Consider the following 16247-nt stretch of genomic DNA (forward strand, 5'->3'; position numbering starts at 1 on the left):
AGATCCTGAATGAAAAAAGGCACATTCTGTTGTGATGGGTTGACCCTGGCTGGATTCCAGGTGCCCACCAAAGCCATTCTATCACACTCCTCCCTCAGCTGGACTGGGGAAAGAAAATACAATTAAGTTTTGCCCAGTACAACTGTCCCAACTCAGAATTTTTCTTCTACATTTATAAAAAAAAAAAATAGTGAAAAAGTAACTAGGATTCAAGCCAAAAGCACATTTGCCACATGAAAACAAGTATTATATTTTTCTTTTAAGAAGATATAGTCTTACCTTCTGTCACAAGCTGCTCCCCTTGAAATTCTTCATCAAATACAGCATTTCTCACTAAGTTGTTTTCTGGGATGATGCGTTTTTCCACCTCAGCTTTATACATCACAGCTCTGTTAGAGGTAAACAGGAATCATTAAATTAAACAAAATACTAGAAACAACAAATTGAAAAGATTGATACGAATCATGGGAATCCAGTATAATTTTCACTTCATTTCTTGACTACACCAAGCTCAAACTTGGGAGCATCCATTTAAAACTAAAGTTTTTTCACAGTCTTAAAAGGGTTAAAGAAATACCTCTTCTATTGCTGCAGAGTAAAAGGAAACACTGAAATAATGGTTACCATATGTTTGCCTTTCCATACTTGTTCTCTGCTGTCAGTCACACCTACCTAGATTTTTGATAAGTACATCAGGCATCTGAGCGATGTTTCAATCACCACAGGAAGCAGGAGAATGCTATTTTGGTTACAAGTGAAAGTTTTTTGAGAGGAAAAATTGACTAGTCAATGTCAGAGTGGCAGCAGGTGCCAGCAAACAGCAGGAACACAGAGCCAACAGCATGACTGCCAACAGCATAGAAAAGACTGGGAGGCACAGGAATATAAATAGTCCTGGGAAAAATGGGAAGATACAGGTCAGCAAGAGGAAATGTGACACTCAGATAAGGTCAGGGCCATGGAGGAGGAAAGAATACCTGAGCACTACTAACTCTCATGTCTAAGCTATTTACTGGGCTGCTGACTATATATAATTTTGGAGTAAGGAACTTGGGGCACAAGCTGGCAGATGAAGCAGAATACTCATCTCACATTCTTGCCCCTAAGTCCCAAATCACGCTCTCCTTCTAGTGCATAATTACAGAATGGGGTTTGACGGGCTTGGAGAACTCAGTCATTTCAAGACATATACATCTCTTTCAAGTTATCAAGGGAGATTTTAGAAAAACTCCCATCAAGAAACAACCAGCTAGACCACTACTTTCAAGAACAATATGTCAGCCTGCTGACTAATAAAATCAACAAGTCATTTTGCGTACATAACATCCACAATCTGAATTTAAAAAATGAAGTTTCCAATAATACTTATGTAGTTGTATTCAGCTTCTACATGGGTTTTCTGTTGATCTGTAGACTAAAACCATTCCCGCATGGGTTTTCTGTTGATCTGTAGACCAAAAGTGTTCCCTAATTACTTTATCCCTTTAAGGAGGATTCCAAGATAGAGAGCATTGCCTCACACAAAACAATTCATGCAAAAAAACAGGAACAAGCATCCTCTAAGATATCTAAAATAAGCCAGTTTCCTATCAAGGTCAGGAACTCAGCTATTCCATGAGCTTTTTATTCAAAGCCATGCAGTTAAATCCAGACGTGTTTAACACTTCATTTGGATAAGGATATACACAATAACTATCATACACTGTGAGGCAATAGCATTTAAAATCAATAATGAAATAATGCTGTTTTGAAGTTTTGCACTGAATTATGATTATCGGCACCTTACTGCTCTACCTAGTCTGAACATTCTGCATTACACTGAACCCCATGGACAGCACAAGTGCAGCTTCTGTCACTGAAGGCAGAATATGCCACTTCTGTGTGTTTGAGTTACATAAACTGAAATGCAGAATAACATGACCACTATTTAAGATCAGCAAGGTATTCTCCACAAGTTGCCATGAGCATATGTGCATGTTATTTTTCTCATATACACACCTACTCAAACACATTCTTTGTCAACAGAATTCAGCAAACCAAGACATGAACTTTGTTTGAAACTGAATACTCCTGGATTTCAGCACTATTCTTTTCATAAGCCTTTTCTTTAAAGTTACATACACATTAGAAAGAGAAATACAAAGACATAACACAGATCTCTTTCAATACATAAATGAAAACATTTCCCCATAACCCAATACACTTGAATTTAAGTAAGTTAAAACAGAATAAAACCCTTAACTAGGATTCTAGCTACAGTAAGCAAAGCCATAAATGAACAAACCCCCATCAACAACTTATATGTGCAAGGCTTTTAACAGATCACTACATATCATCATATTTTAGCTTGTTCTTGCTCTTTTTGGAAACACATTAGAATCACACTTGTGGCAGCACATACCCCTAGCTTTAACTTCTTATTAAACATCTGTCTGTTCCAACAGCAAAGCACACCTCACCTGCGATACTGCTGCCTAGAAACTTCATCTCCCCAAAAGAGACATAGTGTTGATACCACCATGCTTGGAGAGAAATTCTTTTCCATTGGATTCCATGTTACAGTGACCACCTGAAAAAATGAATAGACAACACACTGAGGGAAAAAAATCTTTTTTTTTTTAATGTTTGGACTATGAGTCAACAGATTACTACAATAAAAGTGGAACAGGACGTAACAGAAAATAGGCGAGATTTTAATAAAGAATTAGTCAGTCATTTTCAATTATCACATTTAATTTAAATTCATAAAATTTGCTCAGAACAAAGCACTGTACTTACTTCATGTGTTCCTTCTCTTAGTACAAACTGCTCTGGAGACACTCTCATAACCTGAGGATCTATCATTGTTTTTGTGTGCAGGTTTCCCAAGCACAGCACCTTAACATAGGCAGCCCGGGAACCTGTGTTTCTCACGTGGAAGGAAGCTTTCTGTGATCTTGCAGACAACGAGCATTCCAGTGTAACCAAGAAGCTATCTGACAATTTTTTAACATTTTCTAAAATTATATTGCTTGCTCCTCCATATCCAGATAATGGTATCTGGGGGAGAAACAAAACCCACCATCAAAAAAAGAAGTACTTCAAATGAAAAAAGCTTACTAGCAAAACACATTTATGTACAACTGTGGTAAACTATATACACTTACAGAAAAACAAATGAAAATGTTAAAAATGTGAACTGAAAAGCCCTTGCAAGAAATAGAAAAGCTTAAATTTACTCAATTATTTTCAAGTTCTACTTCCAAGTTTGTTTAAGCCCTACCTATAGAACAAGACAAGTTCAGATTTTTTAACACTTCTAGAGTTAAAATCTTAGGCTACTTTTAATGTAGTACATAAACTATTTCATCAGTCTCAAAGGAAAGAATTACATGCAAAATTGATACTCATGTTCCAAGCATAAAATGTAGTGGCCATATGACTTTAACAAGTATACAGATGTCCATAATATGTATCTTGAATTTTCAAGTTTTTGACAGAAACACCTATTCAATGCTAGATTTTCAGTAATTACCCAAAAAACATACATTTAAAATTTTTAAAAGTTATGTTGGGACTCTTACAGTAAACTTAATTCCTGGCTTTGATTGAATCCCCAGCTGTTTGATTTCCAGCTTTGCAAAGCAGCAAGTTACTCGAGTGGGTGTAAACATCAGGTATATGTTCGTATCTTCTTTGGGACGCATTCTGAGCTCCCAGCTACTGGTTAAGCGTTGTTCTGATCCAAATATACTTTGCAGCTATAAAAACAAAGACATCAAAACTAAGTGACTATAATAGAAAAAAACCATAGCAGTAAAACTTACTACACTTGGATGGAAGAATTAACTTCTTTGAACTGCACATTAACCTCTCGGACAATGGCATATTTAAAGTTGCAATGCTTAATATGCAATGAAATTACAAAGTCCAAGATACTTCACAGTCCCATAATGAACACTTCGATGCCTCACAGTTTACACAGATTTTTTTTGTCCTCAATCCCCAACCTGTCAAGGCTGAACTTTACCATGATTCTCTGACAGTATAAGATTTTAAATTTAAAAAATCTGAACATTTGAGGAGATATAAGTCAATGTAGATTACATAACAAAAAGAGCCATTAGCCATGGTAATTCCTAAAGGCTAATTCCAGTTTTTCCATCCTCATCTAGACTCCCTCCTGCAAGAAGAGCCATTGATGGACCACTCCACCAAGTACTGACTCTGCTGTGAAACAGCAGCTTAGAGAGCCGTAAACTGAGCTCCAGTTTGCTACAGCACTCCTATTTCAGCGGCTCCCAAGAAAACCAGGGTAGCTTAAGCTCTGCTACCACACTCATCTTGGCAGTCTCAAAACAAATACAGGCTGCTAACACTTCAGGGCAAAAACATTTTCATTATAAACATAGCCTGGTAACTGTCATAAACACTAAAGAGAAATTTTAATGGCAGGCACCTGAAAGGAGTCTTGATCCTGGCCTCTTATCAACAATCTTAAATGCTGCGGCACAGATGGAGAGTCATTTCTTAGAATTAACTTCTTCTGTCTGAAAAATACGTTTGCTTAGATTTTACAGCAAATACAAATTAACTGCATACATTAATTCATGGAAGCAATGGAACTGGGACAGTCAATTTTGAAGTAATTTAATGGAAAAAAATCACCTCTTGGAGCAATAGAATATGTTAAATAAAAAGTTGTTTCTGTATTATCAAACTTACACATCCTACACTGTTATACACCAAAACACACAAATACCCATAGCAAAACAATCCCCAAATATACATATATATTAAAAAAATATAATTTTCTGAAGTTCAAGTACTGTACTTAACAGCCTGAACTTTCAAAGAAACCAGCAATTGTATCAATACAAAAACTCCATAAAAATCCCCACTTCAGGACACAGTTACGATGAGTTTATCCAGAGAGACTTGGTTATGCAGAAACAAAGTCTCGTGAGTAGTCTGGCCCAGATTCACAGGAACAGTTGTAAAGAACTAAATTCAGGATAACTTTTCCTTCTCATGCACTTCTCAATGTAATAGCAACACAGAAAGTTATGGTCACTTAACAGAATCAGGTTGACTGAAATAGTTTTTTTCTCTGCGATACATCCTAGCATTGATGAGGCTTCAGGTACTCAGAGCTTTCATCAGCAGAGGTAGGAAACATCTCCAGCAAGAGCAAGTGCCTTTGTCATTTTAAGAAGGTAAAAAACACTGACAAACTCAATTTGACAAACTCAGAACTGCTACAACATAAGAGAACAGATCATGCAGTTGGAATTAAAGAGGAGGACAGAGAGAGCAAAACCTCTCTCTATCAACACTGGCAGACATTCTTTTGTACTCTGTTGAAACAAAATTACAGAAATAATTTCAGCTTCCTAAAACCAAGGGTTCCTCAACACCGATTTACAGGAGGAACAGAAAATAAAAACATTGCAGCACACAGGAAAGAAGCAGTAATTCCTAAATACCAAATAACCAAAACTACAGTTAGAAGCACACTACACCTTAACAAACCAGAAAAACAGAAATGCAGCTATTAGAAACAGTTATTGGATACAAACATTGATTTTAAACCACCAGGAACATGATAAGATCATTAGAATCAAAAAGTTCAGTATCAACCAACAGTGGATTAGTCCTTCAAGTAATAATTACTAGAAGTTCAGAGACTTGCAAAACTTGCAGACTTTACATATAAAAGAAGCAAAGAACATCCTAACAATTAGGAACAGTTTCACTAAAGCACAGAATAATAAACCTGTAAACTTGAAACTAAAAAAGTGTGGACAAGAAGTAGTCTGAAGGATAACATAATTCATAATTGGTGGCAAAACAGATTTTCCACATTAGAATAATTAATCTCTAGCAAGAGACAGGTATCAAAAGAACCAACAGAATTTTTCTATCAACTTAATTGAAAAATACTTCTCATTTCTACTTACGTGACACACTAAACTTACAAAACCAGATATTCTGATCATAACTAAAGAGTCCTCAAGAACACACAAAGCTCAAACAAGATCAGTTTGTTTCTAAAACTTTCTTGCACAAGAAAAATAATTGCAATATACTGCTTCTTTCACTTGAGGCACAGAACAAATTACTGCCAATTATCAATGTGAATGGGAAAATTTACTTCAAAAAAGTGCAATATAAAACGCTTAACATGATATTCTATATGAACAGCTGTTCAACTTATACTTACACTGATGATCCAAGTGATACTGCTCCCCAGGCAATGAACTGCTTGTTGGAGAGGATGGGTGGAATGTCTGAGCACCTAGCAGGTGTAGACACAGGTCTGTTTTGCCCAGATTCTACCTCACCTTCGATCATCACTTCAAACTGAGGCCCAGATGGCAGCACAAGGATTTTCAAGATGCTTTAAAAATAAATGCATAAATTTAAATCCCACAATAGAACAAGATTAGCTGATGAAATCAAAACATAATTGAAAAAATATTACAGATAGGCATTTTTAAAACTACCTTCTTAAGGCAAAAATATAAACACTTCTTTTTATTTTATGACAATGGCCAGCTTTAGGTATAGCCCTACATTTACATCCTTTGGGCTGTAAGTACATATGCCACACGTATCTCACACAGTCTTCTGAAGTATTTCATCTGGATGATTCAGATAAATATTTCAGAGACTACAGCTCAAAAGTATTTTTGGTCCATACTAATTTCTAATTATTTTGACAGACTAATTTTAGAAAGAAATGAAGTCTGGCTGTAGATTAAAGAGATGCCTTTTGAATGCCATGAGAAACTTTACTGAATTTTTACAGGTGTGAGATAACCAGGAGCACCAAGGAAGGAAATCTAGCTTTTAAATAATAGCCTGAATCATTTGTTATAGCAGAGAGATTTCAAGTCAAGGAAAAAAACTCAAGAGCCTCCATTGTAGCTGTCAGTGAATCCTTATGATGCCTGCTGACCAAGCCCTGAATCCCATCAGCAGGGAACATGGACCCTGGTTACTGCCTCAGTTAGTTTATTAATCTTTAGGCAGCACTTGGATGAAGATAACCAAGTTTCCAATCCTCCTGAGTACCTCAAGCCTGTAAAAATTCAAGCTATCCAATAGGATCATACTGTAACTAGCACAGAACTTCATTGTTTTATTTAAATGCACTGGGGAGAGTGAAGTTGAACATATATTGAAGATATTCTTTTGTCCATTCTTGCAGAAACTGGAAATTATGTAGCAAGAGAGGGAAAGCTGCTCTGGAGAAATGAGTCATTGCCAAAAACTCTCACATGACATCTTAATTGTCACTTGAACTAATCAAGTTAATTTTGCAGAATGAAGTTCAACAGGAGCTAATGAGCAAAACTATGAATGCTTCATCCATCTGCAAAAGGAACTTGTACATTAGTGTTGTACAGAACAAACTTTTATTTGAGTACAGCAGACAAATAAATACTTAGGATCCTGATCTGTTCTTGACATTTTTCACATGTAAAACAGAAATAACATTTCCCTTGCCTCAGCAGAGAGAGAAAGAGGGAAGCAACTGAAGAGGCTGTTGAAGGTAAGTATTTTGAAGCTTTGCTGTACTTTTGAAATAACTACTGGATAAAGGGCCACAGGGATTTACTCTGTTTATTTACACTAAACATGTCTTAGAATATTTCTTGATAGAAAATGTTGTCTGTTCATTCTGCTACACACACCTATAAGAGGGAGATATTCTACGGAAAAGGTGAACCTTAACAAAAATCCTTTTGTAATGGATGAGAACTCTCATGAGAACAACTGAAGTCAAAAACTCTCATATGGGTGAAACTTTCAATTTGTTCATTACCTTAAGGTCAAAAGTAGTTCAGTTTAACACATGCAGCACAGAATTAGTTATATTACCTTTCTGTAGTTGTTGTGCTTTTTGGAAAAAACTGGACAGTCACTACTTGTTCTTCTCCAGGAAAAAGGAAAAGATCCTCGGGTTTAACAGCAAAGCAGATGTCCTGATCTGATATCTGAAAGCAGGCAAGGGCAAAAGGGAGGGTTAGTTACCTATTTTAAGGGACTAAATACTTCTATAAAATGTAATACAATTTGGTTCTGCACCTGTTTTACATGCAATTCAGACTATTTGAATACACCTGGAGTCTTCAACACTTTATCAATTAGCACCCAGTATCATCACTTAAGGTGGCAGATCCTATTTCCATGGCCTCTGATCTTAGAAATGATGGGCTAACACATCTCTTTTTGTAAAATGGAACCAACTGTTCCTTCTGTTGACTTTGAAACGCAAATTTCAAATGTGGTTAGTTATCTTTCAATCTGGAACCACACTTTCCACAGATTCTCAAAAAGGTCAAGTAAAGATATGGCATATTTGAAAAGAATTCACTTTGAGTTGGCAAGATGTACACTAAAAACTACTGCAGTTTTGTTGGAAAATACAGATGTTTCCCAATGCTAATATTCATCTTTGCCTTAAGCAGGCTTCACTCTACTAGCTAACTAACACCTGCTATGCAGCATAGGCTTCACTACTTTTACATATTTTTGCTAACATTTATTAAAAATCATAAAGGTATGTTTGTTACAACAAGTAAAACTGAAGTTGAGCAAAAGAATGCCCACAAGCTTTTTCTAAAAAAGTAAGAAAATTTCTTTGGCATTTTTCATTCCCTGTATGTAAACTTGCAAAGCTTTTATCAAACCACAGAGCTGAGCTAAAATCCCAAGGCTCACCTCTAGCTTCAGTGCAATATGAACAGCACAAAAATAATGATTTCAAGAGGGAAAAGCCAACCTACCTGAACTTTCAAATGTACACTAATGTTTCCAGAATTTACCAATGGCAGCTGCTGCTTGACTGTTGAACCCACACTAGCAGACAAATGTATTTTCTGTAAAAATAAAGTAAGTGTATATCTGTATATATACATATATAATAAAACCAAACATTACAAAAGTAGGAGGCTAGAAGAGGCAAACTGTTCTTGAAATACAGTTTGTAAATACACACAAACCTCTAAGTCCTTTGGAATACGTATCCTTGCTGTTCCAGCTCTTGCTCTGAGAAAAATACTTTTAATCACAGTGCTAGGTCCTGGACTATCCACTTCCACATCCACTCTTGCCAGGAACTCCTCTGCTGGACCCAAGGAATCTAGGAACAATTTCATGAGTAGCAAACGCAAGTGTGCCAACAGCAAAGGCCATTCCTATGGATGCACACCTCACTTCAGCTACTCTTCAATCTTAACATATCCATGGGGTGAGAAGAACAGCTCTCTCATTACTCCTGCAACACTTTTATCCCCTCTTTTAAATAAAGTCTCACAGAATCTTATTTAAGAGTTTTACCTTTTTGTCATATGTAACTGAAATTGTCACTAATGCAAAGAAAAAAACTCATCCTACCACACCAGCCAAACTAGTTGATATATATAGTATTTTCTATGCAGCAAGTCAGAACAACTCAGAGATTTCTTCAAATTTATTATCTATTTTGCAATTAATGCAATATTTTCTTAAGTGATGGTTTAATTCCCTCAGTAAAAAGAGTTAACACAAATTCCAGGCATCTTGCAATAAACTTTGTACAGCTTCATACTTAAGTAAAAATGTCCCTGGTAATACATAAAGGATTAAGACATAGAGACATTCTGTCTCCTACAGTTACTAAAAATGAATATGATACTTGAAATATCAGCACACACAAACCAAACATGTTTCAAGTTTGCAGCCTGTTCCTGCAATTCTAAAACACATATACATTAAAAGTCAAATCTGTTTCAACTGAAATGAAAATCCAATTATTTTACCTGAAGAAGAAATTTGTTTCTTAGGTGCATGGAACAGAACCCAAACTGTTAAAGCTTCAGGATCCTGAAAAAGAAATTGGTTGACTCACCTTATGGAAGGGAGAAAATTATTGAGAGGAGAAAACAAAACACCCACAAAACCTGAACATGCAAAAGGTGTGCTGCCCAAAAATCATTACTGTGAACTCAAATATTCAGCACTGTCACTTAAGACAGCAAGTAAAAAGAAGAATTGACCAACTACAAACTACTCACTTGCCCATCATAGCTTGCATGTATCACATGGTTTACAACTGATGGAGCTGCTGTCTGAGAAACTGCATCCATTTGTTCATTAGAAGTATTAACAGGTTCCTTGGAAAAGGTGAAGCACCTCCAGGCTACTGCATTCTGTCAAAAAAAGAGAAGTATTACAAGTATTAAATCTCTTATTGTCAGTAACAGCAATGCTCACAAAGCTGAGAAATGCAAGACAAGTTTTGAATGATTCAAGTAGCTTGGAAAAAACAAAGAAACAAATTTGTGCTGTAGCTTTGAAACATGAAACAAAACCCCACACACCTATCCCAGAAGCATTTTTCTTGGTACCATTACAGCAGAATCAAATTACCACCCTGCAAAAACTATTTATTTCCTGACTAACAGAAGACTTCTTGAGAAGTCTTATATCGAGTGTCCAAGATCTATTTCTTAATGATCTGTAACAAAGTGTTTGGGTACTAAAATCCAGTATCACAAGATGTTAGCTCTCACATACAGAACTTTACTGTACTTACTGCGTTAATAATAAGTCTAATTGGCATAAAAGCATGGGTTTTGTTGATAAGTTTTAGGGGAAGAGCCTTCAAATTGCCAAAAGGCAAGTCACCAAAATCCAGGCAATCTTCTTTTCCTGTTTCCACCTGGTTTTAAAACAAAGCAGAACTTAGAAGAAAAGAAAACCTTCAAAACACTCTACCCTACAAAAGTACCAGGATGTTACTGATCTATTTCACCCTCTTAACCCTATATCCACATATAATACAAACTATTACAGCCTAAGAATCATGTTTTCTTTGATATTAGAAGGGGCTACAGCCAATTGGCTATCTCCCATACATTTTACCTCAATGAATTAAGCCAGTCTTAGTGCAATGTTTATCCACCAAAATCCAGCATACAACCAAGTTATTTTGGATAATTCAAATTAAAAGTAAGTTTAAACCATGATTATTGCTAGCAAGTAAGAAATGCCAGTTTTAGATAGCTAAAAACACATTTCAGCAAGTTGAAAGTTAAGAAAACAAGGGACAGTAATTGTTGCTAGCTTAAAAACACCTAAATGTCATGATCTGCAGCAAAATACAGCTTTTATTTGGTACTTTTTCCAATCTCAGGAATGTAACAACAAGATTGAGCACAAGGTTTAAATTTTATTTGAACATGACACAAGTTTGAATATACTACGAAAAACATGGAGAATGGACTACATGTGAAAGAATAAAAAATGCATTAAAAATAAATAAAAATTTATTGAAGAAGCATTAGAAATTATGTCAATTTGTGTGCATTTATTACTTCAAAACACATAATTAGTCCAAAGCAAGTTAAAAGACCACCATAAATTAAATGTCCACTGTGGCTGGTGACTGAAAATTTTACTTTTATCAACCATGTCACAGACTACCATGTAATTTGTTCAGGCACCTCCACAAGTATCATCAAGCCTGTCTATGCCTGTCCATACTCTTAAATCAAGAACTATATGAAGCCAGATTTAATTATTGTCACACTCTCTCACCTGGTTGCTCTTCATGATAAGACACAAGACAAAAGCACTTTACACATGCATGTAGTTTTAATTTTTAATTAGTCCAAAATAAGAAAATATTCTCTACAATCATAAAAAAGGTAGTGGTAGTGAGAAACCAAGACAAAGCCTACTCAATGTAAAAAATAAAGAAATCCTTACAACTGGAAATAAATGCTTTTTGTTACGATAAATTCCCAATCCAACACAGCAAATAAGCATCTGATAAGCTAAGCATCAGATGTTTAAGGTCTTAACAATGAAAAAGTAATGCCCACTCTTTTAACAACAAAAAAGTGATTTTTAATTTATTCTTTCCACACAGAAGCCTTCACTTCTAGCTAGCTGTTTTTGCACAACTGGAACTTCCCAGATAACAATATGCTTCTCAAAAATTTCCTCTATTCCCACTCAAACATATGAAATTCCAGGTTTCTTTGAGGAGCAACCTTGCAATCCTATTATTTTCCAGTGTCATGAAATTATTCATAAAATTGCAACAACAAAAGACCCACAATAAACAGCAACTTACTTCTAAATTAGGATTTTCAGCAACTGCTGTCAGAACTACCCTGCTTGCCAAAGCTTCTGACTGAACGATTGTCTCAGCATCTGCAGAAACTGGCCAAGATGAAACATTGAGGATACACTGGAAGATCCCCGAGCGGGAAGGTAAGAAAAGTATTTTCAGGTCATTGGTAGAGTAGGGTCCTACAATGGTTTTATTCTTGAAAACCAAACATGGATATTTCATAGGATCCATCTGAAAAACAAAATACCTGGCATTTTCAAAAAGGCCTTTTACCGGAAGACATTTCATTTCCATCTGGCACCACTGCTTAACACAGACATTTTGTATATATTTCTTCTCCATTTAATGAATGCATCTTCATATCCATGGCCCATTTGCATCCTGCTCGACTGCAGATCTCTTCTTTTAATTTAAACAGACAGCCTGAAAATTGCTGACATTTCTTTCTACCATCTAGTGAAAGATTGACACTGGGAAAATTATTAAGTAAAACCCTGATTTTTGAGAAAGAACAGCAGTGGATCTCAAAGTTGACCGAAAAAACATCGGTTTTAATCACACTGTGCAAACAATTGCATGTATTTATTCATGAAAACAACTGTAAAGCAATTTCATTTTTAAAAAAATCACCTCTTCATCCAACAGAATCACTGTTTACAGGAGATGCATAAAAGCTCTACGAAGCTGATTAGAAAATTATGCAACAAATCCTTATACACACACACACATCTATACATACACACAAGCACAAAGAATTGTGGCCTGATGTTCTTTAAAGAGGAAGCATTCTCAGAAAACAACATCAAAACAGAAATCATACCCCTGGAAAGACACATGCTACATCTGCTGGAAGAATACACCTGAGGGATGTGATCAGGATTTCTAAGACTTATAAGATGCAATATTTAAAGCAAATAATTGTCTGCTATTCCTCAGTAATACGGACCAAATAAAACCAGCATGAACCATATCTTAAAAAAGAAAAAAGCAATACTTGATACAATCTACAGCTGAACTGAACTGTGACTGAACTGCATAGTTTCAAGAGATTTACAAGATAAAGAGCACTATACCAAAAACTACTATGAACAGAAATAACATCTAACTAAAGTTAGCAGGTATCAAACTGCCAGAAGCTCAGAGTATCCTATGCTTGTTCTGTTGTTATATTCTTCTCTTTTAAGTGAATTCATCAATAAAAGAAATTAAATCCTTCTGATGGACTTTGTATCTAACTCATTCTCAAGTTCTCAAGATATTTTACTTCTGGAACTATTAGTATGATAACAGAATTATATAGAATTTAACAAAATTGAAGTGCAAGACAGCCAACGTACGGCCTACAAGCTACCTATAACCCACAGAACAACCCATCTAGTTTGAAGCCTGCTCTAAAAGGCTTCTAAAAAGCCTGCTCATTTTCCATCACTCAGAATCTCCTGATTTCAAGAAAAAGAGAAGCAAATTGCCAAAAACGTTTTTGCAGTAACAGTTCTCAGCATGGATGTTTTCTGGCCTAGGGTTGACTTTTCTTGCATGCACAAAGGTGGGAATGAATAACTCAAATTCAAACCTTCCACACTTCATGCACACAATATAATTCTACATGTGGCATTTACCTCACAAAGGCTACTTGCTGGAGGAAGTCAGGCACCTGGCCAAAGAAAGTAGCATTGCTTTTGTGCATATTAATGATAAAACAGGGAAAAAAAAATCACAGATCTGTAAAGAGGGTCTTAATTTTACATATGATATCTGGTAAGATTACAGTATTAATCAGTTTTATGAAAAAGAAAAAATCTCTTACCCTTTCCCCATTAACTGAAACACTGAGTATCCCAATGTTGACCTGCAACCACCGGTCAGTTGGATTATAAACACTAAGAACCGTCTGAGATGCAATTCCCACACAACAGGCAGTAGGGAACTTCAGTTCTTCTGGCACTTTTATGTGTCCTTTGGAAGAAAATATGCTCCTATTAGTTACAAGTACTCAGAAGCAAATCAGCACTCAGGCTGCCACCACGTTTGTGAACTCATCTGACAAATGCTTCATTATGGCAAGGAAATGTTTGACTCCTACAGCTCTCATAGAATGTTTTCCATAAGCGTGAAATTTGACATTTTGATCATTTCTAATTTGCATCTTAAAGTTCTACTGTCACAGAAACAAATACTTATGGAAATGGAAATGGCACATTCTATACAGACCCACAAAGTGTGTGTATATATATATATATATATAAGTATATATATATATATATATATATATATACACTTGATAAACACTCAGTGGTCACAATTCAATCAGCACTAGCTCAACTCGGAAAATCTGAACATTACCATTACAAAATCTTGTTAGTATAAAAATTAGTAAGGAGTATTTCTCTATTTTAAAATGCACTAAGATCAATGATCTGGAACAATCAATAAACAAGCTCTAAACTCTTACATATTCAAATCTTCAATTCTACTAGTTTGTCATTTAGGCTGAAAGAATTAGCCAGGAAAAAAAAAAGTACAGCAAGATTGTAGGTTAAAATAAGTTTTCAAAATTAAATAGTAATTTGTGTTGCTTAGGTTTAGAGCTAAGTCTAGAAAGGACAGAGGACACTTGGCAGCTCATCCTTCCCTGCATAACCAGCAAACAGTTTCAACCCTCTATGGGGTTCAAATTTCTTATGAGTTTTGGCCTTCACTGACTGCTAATACTAAATTAGGCTGAAAATAGAAATGTCCTCTACTTTCCAGATAAAATACAATGGAATTTCAAGAGCATGACTTGTCTTGCCTAGTTTGAACTGCAGCTAGGATTTCTCTTCCTCCTATGAAAGGTAGTTCTTCATCCTTCACACAAACACAAAACTAATATTGAAGAATGCTGAAATTCTGAGAAATGTTTTTTAAGACCATTAGGGGAGCTATAAGAATAGGCACTAAATTCAGAGAACAACATTAAAGGAAAACTAGTAACAGGGTTTGCATAAACAATAATTGCAGTTACATTTAGTACCATCTTAATTGTGTTTACTGTAACATAAGCAACATCACTATCACCATTCCTGTCCACAGCTGTATTTCAAATACACTGTAAAAATCATACTCACCAATACCAGGTGACTTCGACAACTCCCACTCCCTTCCCCCAGCTCCAAGAGGTTGTCCGGTACATGGTTTTATATTTAAGATATTATTATTCCATGAAGTACTGTGTGGATTATAAAGTGAAGCTGCACCCAAAAAGCCAGGACCAATATTTGGACCTAAAGGAATTCCTAACATAAGTGGATTCTCAACATGTCCTACTGGGATACCAGAACAAGGAAGCCCTGCTGGAAGGCCAAAACCTGCAGCGTTGCAGCCATGGAAGTGAGACAGAACTGCATTTCCTGGAGGTTGTTTAGCTTCCAGGTGCTGTTGTGCAACTGGAGCTGTTGCGAGACAATGCCCTGTAAGCAAGGTGGGGACAGAAGAAGGAATTGCTTGACTCTCAGAGGTAGTGACATGGGATTTAACAGTTGATATATGAACATGCTGTTCACCAGATGGGTTTTGTTTGCATGGCAAACAGGTGCTTAATCCAGAATAAACAGGCAATCCTTGTCTCTGTGCTTTGTTTGTTTGATCCTGACACAGTTCTTGTGCATCCATGTTGACAGAAAGTGGCGGGAAGGTGCAGAGTTGACTTGGTAAAGCTGATTTAGCACTGTCAGGCTCTTCATGATTTGCTGGTACATTTGAAGGAATAAATGGAAGCTGATTCATCCTCAGAAAACCTTCTTTGGCCAGTTCTTGGTCCAGTACATTATGAGGTTTTCTTTGAAGACCAGCAAGTTCATTTTCTTCTTGTTCCTGGTCAGTACTAAGTATTGCTTTTTTTCTATTTCTTTGACATGAGCGGTCTTCTAGATTTTCTTTTCTACGTTCCTCCAGAGAAACTGGGCTGGCCTGAATTATTGTTGTGCTCAGTTCACCAGCATCTTCATCCTAGTAAACAAATATAACATGCAGTATCACATATTTAAGAAAAGCAATAGGGTACATAAGACACACGTAATTCTGTACTGCCTGGAAACTTTCCTGTCTGATCATTATTGGGACTGCCATCCAATATAAATAATCAAGTTTGTCTTGTCTG

The 16247-nt window shown here is 36.0% G+C and overlaps 1 protein-coding gene across 1 annotated transcript in view; it reads right to left on the bottom strand.

Annotated features, from left to right (window-relative positions):
• CEP192 (centrosomal protein 192) overlaps nt 1–16247 on the bottom strand; it is a 74641-nt gene that overhangs the window by 19845 nt on the left and 38549 nt on the right. The window contains exons 29-43 of the mRNA XM_058805236.1: nt 15217–16096; nt 13917–14065; nt 12110–12340; nt 10565–10690; nt 10044–10178; nt 9789–9852; nt 8991–9130; nt 8775–8867; nt 7867–7982; nt 6203–6379; nt 4439–4529; nt 3564–3740; nt 2779–3039; nt 2460–2569; nt 280–389 (exon numbers count right to left, since the gene is read on the bottom strand). Coding sequence (XP_058661219.1) covers nt 280–389; nt 2460–2569; nt 2779–3039; nt 3564–3740; nt 4439–4529; nt 6203–6379; nt 7867–7982; nt 8775–8867; nt 8991–9130; nt 9789–9852; nt 10044–10178; nt 10565–10690; nt 12110–12340; nt 13917–14065; nt 15217–16096 — 2860 coding nt within the window. The remainder of the gene's footprint in view (nt 1–279; nt 390–2459; nt 2570–2778; nt 3040–3563; nt 3741–4438; nt 4530–6202; nt 6380–7866; nt 7983–8774; nt 8868–8990; nt 9131–9788; nt 9853–10043; nt 10179–10564; nt 10691–12109; nt 12341–13916; nt 14066–15216; nt 16097–16247) is intronic.

Source organism: Ammospiza caudacuta, chromosome 1 (assembly GCF_027887145.1).
Source record: "Ammospiza caudacuta isolate bAmmCau1 chromosome 1, bAmmCau1.pri, whole genome shotgun sequence".
NCBI lineage: Eukaryota > Metazoa > Chordata > Aves > Passeriformes > Passerellidae > Ammospiza > Ammospiza caudacuta.